Below are 12,821 nucleotides of genomic sequence, written 5' to 3'. Positions count from 1 at the left end.
TTTCCCAGGAGTGTCTCTGGCTTTACAAACACACACACACTTGCAATTGTGGCCACTCATCCAAGTAAAGCAAAGTTTATTTTATTGCTCACCTGCAAAGAATGCTTATTTTATACTAGGTCCATCCACATATTTGTTGAAAACACAAAAATGTACATTTTCATAATTTACGCTCCCTCATGTCATCCCAAACCTGTATGAACACAAAAGAAGATATTTTGAGAGATGTCTCGGTGGTTTTGTGTCCATACAATGCATGTCAGTAAGGGTCAATGTTTTTTGGTTACCAACATTCTTCAAAATACTGTATATTTGTCAAATATATTTAGTGTTGTGTATATATATGTGTGTATTTTAAATATATTTAGTGCAGAAGAAAGACAGTCATACAGGAATGACTTGAGGGTGAGTAAATAGTGACAAAATTGTATTTTTTGAGAGAACTACCCCTTTTCAAGCTGAAGTTTTATTTTACAGTTTGTGTTTCTTTGTTTTTATGTAACATTCAGATTCTATAATTTATTTACTAAGCCAGAGGATTATAAATCGAACACAAAAATCCAGAGGTCTTAATTAGACCGCTTAAAGGAATAGTTCACCTTCAACATAAAAATTCTGTCATCATTTACTCACCCTGTTGTCATTTTGAATCTGTGTGATTTCTTTCTTCGGCAAAACACAAAAGAGGATATTTTGAAAAATGTCGGTAACCAAAAACCGTTGGTCCCCGTTGACTTCTATTGTATGGACACGAAACCAATGCTAGTCGATGGCAACCAATGGTTTTCTGTTACCAACATTTTTCAAAATATCTTCTTTTGTGTTCTGCAGAAGTAAGAAAGTCATACAGGTTTGAAATGACAAGCGAGTGTGTAAATAATGACAGAATTTTTATTTTAAAGGCGAACTGTCCCTTTAACAGCAAACTGTGTCATTGTAGAAAAATCTACCTATTTTGACATGAGTATTATTCTATATACTCGATATTTGTTTCTGATGAAGGAAAAGAGGGAGTTCTAACGTGCCTTGGGTAACTGAGACTCATTTCTACAGACAAAGATCTCATTTCTCATGTATGTGATTGTTTTGTAAACACAGCGCTGGCACACAGCTGTGACCCTGATCTCTGCTCTGATCTTCCTAACCCGTGGCCTTGAATTGTTCTCATGACGTTTTTGATTGAATGATATCACTCTGAAGCGTTCATCGTCCCGTTTGTGACAGACAAACAAAGCAAACAAACGCAAACAATGTTCTTTTCAACCCACACAGTATTGAGTAAACACAAAGTGGGAGAATTGACATAAAAAGAACTTCTAGTGAAATGAAAATTCTGTCCTCATTTGCTCACCCTCTTGTCAATTCAAACCTTCATGACTGTCTTTCATCCGCAGAACACAAAAGGAGATATTTTGAAAAATGTTGTTAACTGGACCCCATTCGCTTCTATTGTATGGACACAAGACCAATGCAAGTGAATAAAAAAAACATGGTGACAACATTTTTCAAAATATCTTCTTTTGTGTTATGCAGAAGAAAGTCATACATGTTTGAAATCATAAGAGGGTGAGTAAATGATGACAGAATTTTTATTTTGGGGTGAACTATCACTTTAAAGAGACATTTTCAGTTCATATCAGTTAAACTGGGTTGCTTTCTGTGCGCAGGCTATTGAAAAGAATTTGATTCGCAAGTCAAGCGGAGGGCTGACGTATATCGCAGAATGGAAGGGCGGACTCCTGGAGCACAAGATGGGTCACCTGACGTGCTTCGCTGGTGGCATGATCGCTTTGGGGGCAGACGGAGCCCCTGATGATAAGACGGGTAACCAGATGGAGCTGGCTGCTGAGATCGCCCGGACGTGTCACGAGTCGTACGCTCGAACCAGTGAGTGGGAACTCCACAAATGTTTTTTATGGTAGTGCTTAAAGAAAAAATGATCGTTTTTCAGGTCAAAAATAAATGTGAATAATCCTTAATAAATAATACAGAATGGCTGTAAAGGCATAAAAAGTAGTGGAATTTTATTGCTTAAAAATTGTGGGACTATATGAAGAAAAAAAACTCATTTTTTTTCCAAAAAGAGACAACTTCGTTTTAAAATAAATTCAAAAAACATGTTTTTTTTATTGTGCGTTCCAATTAATATCAATCAAACTGCAGTTGGTTTGTTTTGATTTAAGCAATAATAACTCAAACAATACAGCTAACTAACACAATAAAAACATGATAACATGATTTTTGATTTTTTTTTTTTAATGAAGTTGTCTCTTTTTGGAACAAACACTTCATATATCTTTATATTGGATAAATTAAGGCAATTATTAGTACTCAAAACAGGCTTTATTTTTTTGGGGGGGGGTTGACTATGACATATATTGTAGCTTAGGTTTTTAAACTTTTTAAAATGAATTTATGAAGTTTTTAACATTGGTTCAGTAAATACATTTGACAAAATATGTGATTTTATTTTTTTAACAAGTGCTTAACAATTACCAAGTGTTCACCAATAAGTGAATCTCTTCTGTCAATAACAGAGTCACATGTCCATTGTAGACGGTCCTTAAATCCAGTGCTATTAACCTGTCACGCACACTCACAAATCCTCCCTGACATTCATAAAACACACAGAATATTCAGCCGCCGGTTCATAGTACATAGGTGTTTTTATCAGAAACAGATGACCGAAGGTCCAGATTATGACTCAATCCCTAATCCATGTCCAGAAAACGTTTCGGTTCATCTCCGAAACATTATAATCCCCTAATCCCTTGTTAACATGGAAGTTTTCACGATGATTTTGTCCACATGCGTGTTACAGGTATGAAGCTGGGCCCGGAGGCGTTCCGCTTCGACGGCGGCGTGGAGGCCATCGCCACACGGCAAAACGAGAAATACTTCATTCTGAGGCCGGAAGTCATCGAGACGTACATGTACATGTGGAGGTTCACCCACGACCCCAAATACAGACAGTGGGGATGGGAAGCCGTACAGGTGAGGGCGCTTGAATGGAAACACTTATTATGTCATGTTTTCTGCACAGAGCGAGACTGGTAAACATGTCGACACATTAGGCAGGGGATTTAGGCCAGACACAGTGAGTCATGGTGAGGATTTATCCCTGCCCTCAGACGGTCCCCGCACTTCAGCACAGCGGGATTAGAGACAATACAGACGGCTCGCATCTCAGAGCTATGTAATTGTATCATAATGACTCCAGATTGCCAATGTGATGCGGCTGGCTCCCTCAGGCGTGTTCCTACTGTCTCAATCTATCTCTCTGCCACATGTTCCTCTTTCACTAAAATGTGCTTGCTCAACATTTGCAGAAGAAAATGCTTCATTTTTCTTTCTCCCCAAAAAACCTACTTTGTCAAAGCTTGACATTTATTGCTATAAACAGGAATAATTCAGGTTTTTACTGTGCATTATACTAGGTGTGGGAAACAGAAAATCAATGTTTTAAAGTATTGTCAAATTCTACCTCACAATACTGTATTGATGTTCTCACGCTAAGACTCTTTGTAGTTACATTTTCCGTATATAATGTTTGGAGAGGAAATTTCCCAGATTATTTTCTGTTCAAAGTGCTAACTTTAACTTTAAAATTCTGTCGTCATTTGCTCACCCTCTTGTCATTTCAAACCCGTGTGCCTTTCTTTCTTCTGCAGAACACAAAAGAAGATATTTTGAAGAATGTCGGTATGCGAACAATGGCGGTACTCATTCACTTCTGTTGCATGGACACAAAACCAATGCAAGTCAATGGGTACCGCTGTTGTTCGCTTACCAACGTTCTTCAAAACATCTTCTTTAGTGTTCTGCAGAAGAAAGAAAGCCACATGGGTTTGAAGTGACAAGAGGGTGAGCAAATGATGAATTTTCTTTTTTGGGTGAACTTACCCCTTTAATGTCAGTGCGTAACTCAAACAGTGCTAGTTGTGCTTCAAATGATGAGTCTTGTCAAAGAAAGACATGCAATACGTTTCTAAGCATACTTTGTCTGGCAGATCATAAAGCAGGTGAAAAATCCAGGGACCCGAGCCATATCCTGGAACCAAAATACCGAAGAAACATATCACAGTTTCTTTTTCTTATTTTGTATTGTCTTGTCTCTTCAAAACAAATACGTGACCGTTGCCAGAGTTGTTTGTTTGAGATTGACAGGTGAGTTTATTTGTGTGTCACAGGCTCTGGAGACGCACTGTCGGGTGGAAGGGGGTTACAGCGGAGTGAGGGACGTCTACGGCAGCACCCCCAACCATGATGATGTCCAGCAGAGCTTCTTCCTGGCTGAGACACTTAAGTATGTACTACACACGCAGACAGCTTGAAAAATTCATATTACTTTAAAATTGCCAAGCTACTCTTAAAGGTCCAGTGTTTGAAATTTAGCGACATCTAGTGGTGACCAACGGCTCACTCCAGGGCTACTGTAGAAACAACATGGTGAATTCTATGTAAGGGGAATAATGTAAGGTCTTTGTGCACCTCTGAAGACATAGTTATATGTGTTATATTGCATTTTTGTCAATAGATCCTCCAAAAATTACACATTGGACCTTTAAGGGATAGTTCATCCAAAAATACGAAATATTGTAATTTCCATGCAGAATAAAAGAGGATCAGAATGAGGAAAACAGCATTGTTGGATATGTGTGTGTGTGTGTGTGTGTGTGTTTTTAAACTGTCAATTCATATCTGTTGTTTTGCCAACTACTCAAACCCAAGAGTGTAGAAGTGTGATAAAATGAGAGGTTCGACATGTTCACAAATCACACACTCGTCGTAAAGACAAATGTCGATTTTATGATATACAGCTACTGTACACCCACACAGTGTGGAGCGAAAAAAATCTCCTCCCAGACTAATGCTAATATTTCCAATCCTCTGTTTTCTTTTGAGATTATTGGCTCATTAGTTTCATCTCTGTGTTTGTTAAGCACATAATGGTGACACTCAGCTCACAATGTCAACTCTGCTTTCATCAAACTTAGATTTCAGCTTTATTTTTAGTTTTCATGTGACAGACGTTTTTAGTTCAGTGGAATGTTTTCTACAGTTTTTCTCGGCAGGTTGTTAAAGCATTGAGATTTAGTGTCGTCACCTTTTGCCCCGTGTACAAAAGTGAGCCCTTAGTCCAACATGTTTTCAGCTTTAAATCTTTTACTTTTGTTGAGTTTTACAAGGCCAGACTTTGCTGAAAATGTATTTGAGATACTGATTATCTGTAACTCTAAAAACAAAGCATATTACAGGCATCTAGACTGCAACTAAAATAGTCGCAAATGCAATCGTTTTTTTATAACGTGCGAGGTAAAATTGCACAGGGTCGCATTGGTGCGAGTTGCCCCGCCAAAGATTTATTTGAACATTTAATGTAATTTATGAGTGGTGAATGACGCGCTTGTGATAAGTGCAGGAAAGAGCGAGCAGAGAGCTCGTGCACTCCCTCTGTCACCAACTAAAGTGTGCGTTTGACTTCATTTGGTGTTGCGCAGACCGAAAGGCATAAAAGCATCGCGGGGCAGACTCTGCGCCATATGCTTTTAAAACGCTCTGACGGATAATTGATGTCATATTCCGATACCCCAGAACACAAGCGTGCTTAGACCATTTAACAAGGGTGTAAGATTAGTAAGATTTAGTGTTTAAATTTTATTAACGACAATGTACTTTACGTAGTAAAGTACATGTATAATAATTTAGTTCCGAGTTACTTTTGAGTTTTAAGATAGCTTATTCAATTTAATTTAATGTGGTAAAAATAAAAAGACTGTTATTTAAAAATAAGGTCTGGCAAATGAAGGCCAGTGTCAAAATGACACCTTTTTGCAAAGAGGGCAACGAAAGAGGATTGTGAAGAGTGACAGGTTATAATTTGTATCATTTCATCGCCAATATATAACTTGAAAGAAATTCATTATGGTATGGTCAAGGTCAATATGATTAGTATAAAAAATGGTGCGACCAAATTATAAGTTGGTGCGACCAACTGAGAAAGTGAGTCGCACCAGTGCGACCAGTGGGAAAAATGAGTCTAGAGCCCTGATATTATGCTTATTAGTATTTACTGATAAGTGTATCTGTAGTTCACCTAGTAGAGCATATCGTCGCTGTTCGTCCGAAACCTTGGGTGTCCAAATTCATTTTTCAGGAAATGGAAAAACACTATACTTTTAAAATGATTAAAAACTTTGTTTTAAAGTACTTTTGAATACTTTGTATTGGTTAGATATTTGCAAAACCCATTAACAAACGTAAAGGGTGACTAATAATAATAAAAATCACAAAATATGGAGATTTAACCTTTCAGAAGGACAGCAGTGATATGTAAATGTACTCTATATGCACATGTATAGAATATACAGCCACAACATTTTTTTTCATTTAATTTCAACTTTATTTTCAGTTTTTCTGAATTTACTATTTATAGGTATGCGTTTAGGTAAAATGATCATTTTGTTTCATTCTGTGAACTTCTAACAATATTTCTTCCAAATAAAAAAAATATATTGTTTCTATTTGCATTTATTTGCAGAGAATGAAAACTGGAGAAACAGGTGAAAATACCAGAAAAGATGCTTTGTATTTTTCTCAGACCTCAAAAATACTGCAAAGAAAACAAGATCGTAATCACTTTCATAAGCAATAACAGTAATATCTGTACATGTATTCAAGAAAAGTTACAAAAAAAATGTTTACGTTATAACCTCAACCTCAGTTTGTATGTGTCTTGTCATGCTGTCAGTCTTTTACATTGCTGTTGGATGACATTGCCTGGACTGGAATGGCCACAATACGTCTCGAAATGCTGATTTGAATTGGAAATTTGGAATAGTCTCTTAATTTTTCCACGGCTGTAGATACTAGCAAAGATTTGATTTACATTTTGGGTATTCCAGTGTCCGTTGCTTCGTAAGATTATAACAACCTGTGGTCTAGAAATGGCAGAAAAATCAGACTGTCAGATTACATCTTGCAGTTATATGAGTGAATTAGACGGCCTGCGAGTGGTCTGTTGGCATGTTGAAAGAGGAAGAGACTATAGCAAAGGGAAGCAGAACGTTGTGAATGGAGCCCGTGTCACTGTCAGAGCCGCAGTCTTTAGTGTCAAGGTAAAGTGACAGCGATAGAAAGACTGTGATGCTTAGAAGTCCGTCATGGAGTCACCTGCTGTTCCACATTTATCATTGGAGACACAGATGAATGAGCGCAATGAATGAGAGACGAGAGTGAATATCTTTTATACCGTATGGAGCCAAACGCTTGTGAGGTCATAATAGGCTTTCTGGTTTCTTAGTCCAAGCTTATTTGATTGTGTTTTAAAAGGAAACCACTGTCTTTAATACTCTGGAGGAGTACTTGGCCTTTTGGCTGGGTGTAACACAGCACACACACACGGAGAAAGTTAGTATTTCTGTAAGACAGCAGACAACTTTTAGTTTTTCCCACGTTCTTATTCTGCTTGTGTTTCTCAGGCTGTTGTTGCTTCGGGCTCGTGTCCGCCCTCTTGCACAATAAGTGCGTATTAAGTAACGATTCTTCCAGAGAGCGAGACTGTCTGGCGGGCTCAGGGATCAGAGGATCCTGTTGGCAGAAATGCGTTTGTGGGCAATGCGATGTTTTTTAACATTCTTATTTCAGTCCACTACACACGCAACCGTTTATATTCGCTCCCGGAGCCCAAAAACCCATGCTGACGACTCCAAATACATTTACAGTGGGACAGATTTGTTCATCTAAAAGCACTCGCGGGGTGAAGGCCAAGAGCGGATTCCCTGATAGTTGCTGGTTCAGTCTTGAGGTGTGTTATCTTTATTTATAGCCACACAAACGGGACAGAATTTATTAGGGACTTCAATGCATTGCAGGTATAGAACACAACCATGAACAACCGTATGGTAGTTCTCGGCCACCATTGACTACCATAGTAGGAAAAATCGCTTTATAACTTTCTTTGTTGAACGCAAAAGAAGATATTGTGAAAAGTGTACACTTTGGAATACCATTGTCATTTTTCCTACAATGCTCGTCAATGGTGGCCAAGAACTGTTTGGTTACAAGCATTCTTCCAAATATCTTTCTCTGTGTTCATCAAAACAAAGACATTTAGACAGATTTGGAACAACTCGAATGGTGAGTACAAATCCAGTTCATGCGTCCAGCAGCGTTCCATCCGTGCGTGATTCAGCTTGAAGTATTTCCTGAGACCTGAGGTCAACCGCTTTCATTTTCATAGAAGAGTCTTTCATCAGCAGATACGTCCCTCTATGAATCTCCAGCCAATGCACGTCCCCTGGGGAGGGGTTGGAAAACGTATTATCAAGGTCACAGCTTCATCAGGAAGCGGGTGTCAGCATCACTGCCTCCTGCGAACTTTATAGTCTTGTCATTTTTAACGAGTGTCACCCGGCTTTCCAAATAAAGATGCATCTTCCAAGCAGTTTTCGTTGTTGATGTTGTTGTTGCTGCTTTTGGGTCTAATTTATGGTCTTCACCTCCTCGAGCCGTGGCAGTCGGCCACTACTAACAAAGGTTACTTTCTCAGCCAAAGGAAGCGTAACGTTTTGTAGTTTTATATCTTCATCGTTTATTTACATTGTCTTGTAAGCTCTTTGCCTGGCAGAGACGGTCTTGAGATGCTCTTGTGTTGTTTGCGAAGTAAATATTCGTTCATCGTGCTTTAATATGAGACGATTAGGTGTCGTTGCTCATAATAATTATTACCACAGATTGCAGAGAGCTAAGCTTTTCTAATACAGTATATAACTATAAACGAACATAAAATCCCATGAACGGATTATATTTAGGGAACAGAACATCACAGTTTGGGTTCAACAATCCACAAGCAATCCAGTTTTCACATAGTCTCTAACTTTGATGTTTTTTAAATTAAAAAAATGAGCAATCTCGGTGATTTAACTCCATATTAAAGTAACTTTCATTTTTTCTTTTTTACAGGTATCTGTATCTGCTGTTCTCTGATGACGATCACTTGGCCCTCGAGCACTGGGTGTTCAACACGGAAGCCCATCCTCTTCCCGTCATTAAGAAACCGAGTCCGGAGTTAACCAATCATCTCAAGTAACCCCAAACCTTCCCGAAGCTCCAACGAAACGTGACTTCCTGGACGTGCTCTGGCATTGGGTGAGAGATATGAACTCAGAGTCCCACTGTGGCTGGAGACGTCCTGACCTCCTGGAGCTTCAGGTCTCCTGTCACAAGCCTCAGTCCCGGAGCGCTTACCCCTGGCTGATTGTCCTCCGCTATCTCCGATGACGGGATTCTGCATGCCGCCTCCATCCTCTCTTTGTCCCCGACGCTTTGGTCACATCTCTGAGTCGCAGAGACCGGAAGGACCGTATCTCCTCTGTGAGGAGACCAAATGTTTTCCACCGCCCTCTCTCACACTATAAAAAAAGCCATAGGTAATTCAAGCGTCGTTTTTCGTTTTTTGCGTCGTATTTGAGCGAGGATGTGAGAAAGTTGCTCAACTTTTGTTGTTGCTCTTGCTGTCGTTTTGTTTAAAATCGCTTGTTTGGTTTTGGTTCGGGGCTTTATGTGGCAGCAAGGTAGTGAAACAAAGTCAACTAGTGCCTTTTAGTCTTGATAAACGTAACGTTAGTCAAACTATTGAATTGATTTTCGCCGTCTGCATTTACGTGTGTCCGAGCGTGTCGGCCCTCGCACATTCTTTCTGGAACTGCTGTGGACGCGTGAATCGTTGGAGTTTTTACTTCTTCCCATTAGCTTGCATTGAACGTTGCTGAAAAATGTGTACAAAATGTGTTTTGTTTACTTCACCATCGGAAGCAGAGACTTTTTCTCCTACATGTGTAAAATAAGAGTGCTATGTGTTAATTTATTACTTGTAGAGGGCAGGGAGCTTTGCGAAGTTGCTTAGATCTTTCTGTATCTCTCGGAGGGTGTTGGGAAGACACGGGCAGCATCCGTCAAACGGGGAGGAAATATCTGTATGATGAATGTACCACCAAATGTGAATCATATTTTGGCCTAGTTGTTGTGATTTTATGATTTTATCAATTCGTTTGTTTAATGTTTATTTTAATACGAAAGCACAAAAAACATGATTCAATATATTTGGGTTCACCCTGGTGAAAATATATAAGGGTTTTACTGGAGGACATCCCGGAAGGAAAACAAAGCAGACCACTACACTGGACACTAATAGGAAAAGACGAGGACGTGTCACGCTGGTGGATCTCGCACGCCGGTATGCATATATATATATATATGTACATCCCATAGGAACAATACATACACTACATTCATTACACAAGAAATGACTGTATTACGATTCATGGTGGAATATACTAATTCTTAATCTATGTATGAAACCTCTGATATGAGGTTTGCATGGAAAGACATGCTTGATGACAGGTTTCCTGTTGCTTCAGTGTGATTGGTTAGTTGTGGAGTGAGGCTGCTGCTGATGCGATTGGATGCCACACCTCGTCTTTTGTTCTCATGTTGTCCTGTGACACTTCTTTAAGGCAGTGTTCCTAAAACCAAGCCCACAAATATTCACATCTGGGTAGAATTGAACCACCCTGCTTGGCTAGTATGTGAGTAGGCGTGGCCGTTTAGCTTTAACCAATGGCGATGCATTTCATGGATGATGTATTATACTGGTGGATAAAGTGATATTTTTTCATAAGAAATACCTTCTAGAACGATTGAAACACTTGACATGGTATTTTTTGGAATGCTACTGAACAGCAAAGGAACCATACATGAAAGTAACGTCATGAGCCTGGAGCTCCAGGGAGGCCTGTCATGCAAAAAAACACTGTGACACACTGTAGATAGGACATGGCATTCACTGTATTCACGATACACCCACTCTAAACGACGTTTAGCTATAGAGCGGATTAGCGCGAACTTGCACTTCGTGTCGTCTGTTTAGTTCACGTGATTCCTCAAGCTGTGAGTTTGCATCGTAGCGGTAAGAATCCACAGCTGCTCTTCGGAGGCAGACGTTTCCTCGCAGAATAGAAGATGTGCTTTTCAGAATTCTGGATTTAAAAAAATTGTTGATTAAATATTGTGTTGATGATCTTGCATAGCAAATGCCTTTTTAGTTTGTGATTCTTGTCTTTTGTTATTTCTTCGTGAAACCACCTCGGAAATGTAACTGTACAATATTGCTGATAATCATTCCATTGCACATAGTCTGATTTTTTTCTTTACTATATATGCAATTTATTTTGTCGGAATTTGTCGTTTGGTTTTATTGTTTTTTTCTTAATTGTACATATTTCATTCTGGCACAATGCCAGCCATCATTTATATGAATCTCATTGATCTTATGTAATAAATTATATTAAAGAGCAGCAAAAGATTTTGATAAACTATATTTGTTACACTTCAATTGTGAATAAAACGATCTTTTAATATAAGTGAGTTAAGTGTGTGTTTTTACTGAACTGGAATGAGAGCGACTACAGTAAAGAAAAACGAGTAGGATTTACTTAATATTTTGTTTATTTAGGTAATTTTTGCATTTTTTTAAGTAAATTTACTTTTACAAGAAGTTGTGGCAAGTTTTTGCAGTTTTGTTTTGTTGCAAAAACTTGACACAAAAAATGTAAGTAAATTTACTTAGAAAACTGTGTGCAAAAAATTAAGCAAATTAGTCACATTTATTAAATTAATTAAACAAGTATTAAAAATTGTGTAAATCCTACTATGTTTTGTTAAGTGTACAGTACAATGAAGCAGGACGCATATTTTCAAATTTGTAAATTAGTGCGAATTCCAGAAATATTTTAGCAATTTTTTGCTTTTATCATTTTATTAGCCTATTTATTTATTTTTTGCTTTGTGAGTGTTTTTTTTTTGTTTGTTTAGTTTTATTTATTTTAAAAATAATCATTTTAGTGCTCCAGCTTAAACTTAATTCAGTTTGTTTAGTATAAAAATGTCAAAAAAAAATGTAGGGCAATATTTAATTGAAGTGAAGTAAACTGAAATGTTAGTTTAAATTTTAAGTCATTTACAATAACCTCAGTGAATCAATTTGTAGAATACGGTTGTGACTCCCATAAGAAAACTGTACAGATTCAAATATATTTTTACAATTCACCCCGTTCCTTTGTCTGTCTGTCTGTCTAATCACTGTGTTGGGTGTTTACGGAGATTCTGTTTTCTTTGGTTGGATTGATTGCACTGATGGAAAACTGTCGACACATAAAATGACAAACAGAAATCTTGACAGTGTTAAAATAAGAGACTTCATTATAGCTACAATAACACACACCTGATGTGTGCTGTCTGAACTCGTTCATGCCAGCATTAATAAATGTTGTTTATTCCTTCCCACGAATCTCTCCTCTTTCAACAGTTTGGTGAGTTTTGTTTACCGTTGATCAGTTAGAGAACTGGATATAAAGAAGCGATAATGCATTCCAAAATGGACTCCGCTAATCAGAAAGGTTTCGAAACGCTGAATAAATAAACCGCAAGACAAACAGGAAGAGAGTAAATGTGGTTTATCAGTTTAAAAGTGAGAAAGTAAAAGAGAAATAGGAGACGGTAAAGAAAATAGCCTGGGGCTGAAGAAAGCTAATATAGACGGCAGTGAAAAGGAAAGTGTGGGAATAGAAGAGACAAGCAGCAAGTGACATCATTCAGTCCTCGGCTTTAAACGTTAAAGGCCTTATTCTTATTTTTAAGTCATTGTTAAGTCATAAAGTCATCCTTTAATTATATACCGGTTTTAAATATAATATAATTATATATAAATCCTGATGTATATGTAATCCTGAAAATAACATCAGTATATGATTAAGACTTGT

At 38.0% G+C, this 12,821-nt stretch overlaps 1 protein-coding gene across 1 annotated transcript in view; it reads left to right on the top strand.

Moving 5' to 3' along the window:
• The window catches only part of man1a1 (mannosidase, alpha, class 1A, member 1), an 85,007-nt gene extending 73,584 nt beyond the window's left edge, over nt 1-11,423 (top strand). The window contains exons 9-12 of the mRNA XM_057352878.1: nt 1,668-1,887; nt 2,822-2,994; nt 4,191-4,306; nt 8,965-11,423. Coding sequence (XP_057208861.1) covers nt 1,668-1,887; nt 2,822-2,994; nt 4,191-4,306; nt 8,965-9,091 — 636 coding nt within the window. The 3' untranslated portion in view covers nt 9,092-11,423. The remainder of the gene's footprint in view (nt 1-1,667; nt 1,888-2,821; nt 2,995-4,190; nt 4,307-8,964) is intronic.
• Nucleotides 11,424-12,821: the final 1,398 nt, after the last annotated feature.

Source organism: Triplophysa rosa, linkage group LG15, assembly GCF_024868665.1.
Source record: "Triplophysa rosa linkage group LG15, Trosa_1v2, whole genome shotgun sequence".
NCBI classification, from domain to species: Eukaryota; Metazoa; Chordata; class Actinopteri; order Cypriniformes; family Nemacheilidae; genus Triplophysa; species Triplophysa rosa.
This window is presented reverse-complemented; position numbering and strand designations above follow the sequence as displayed.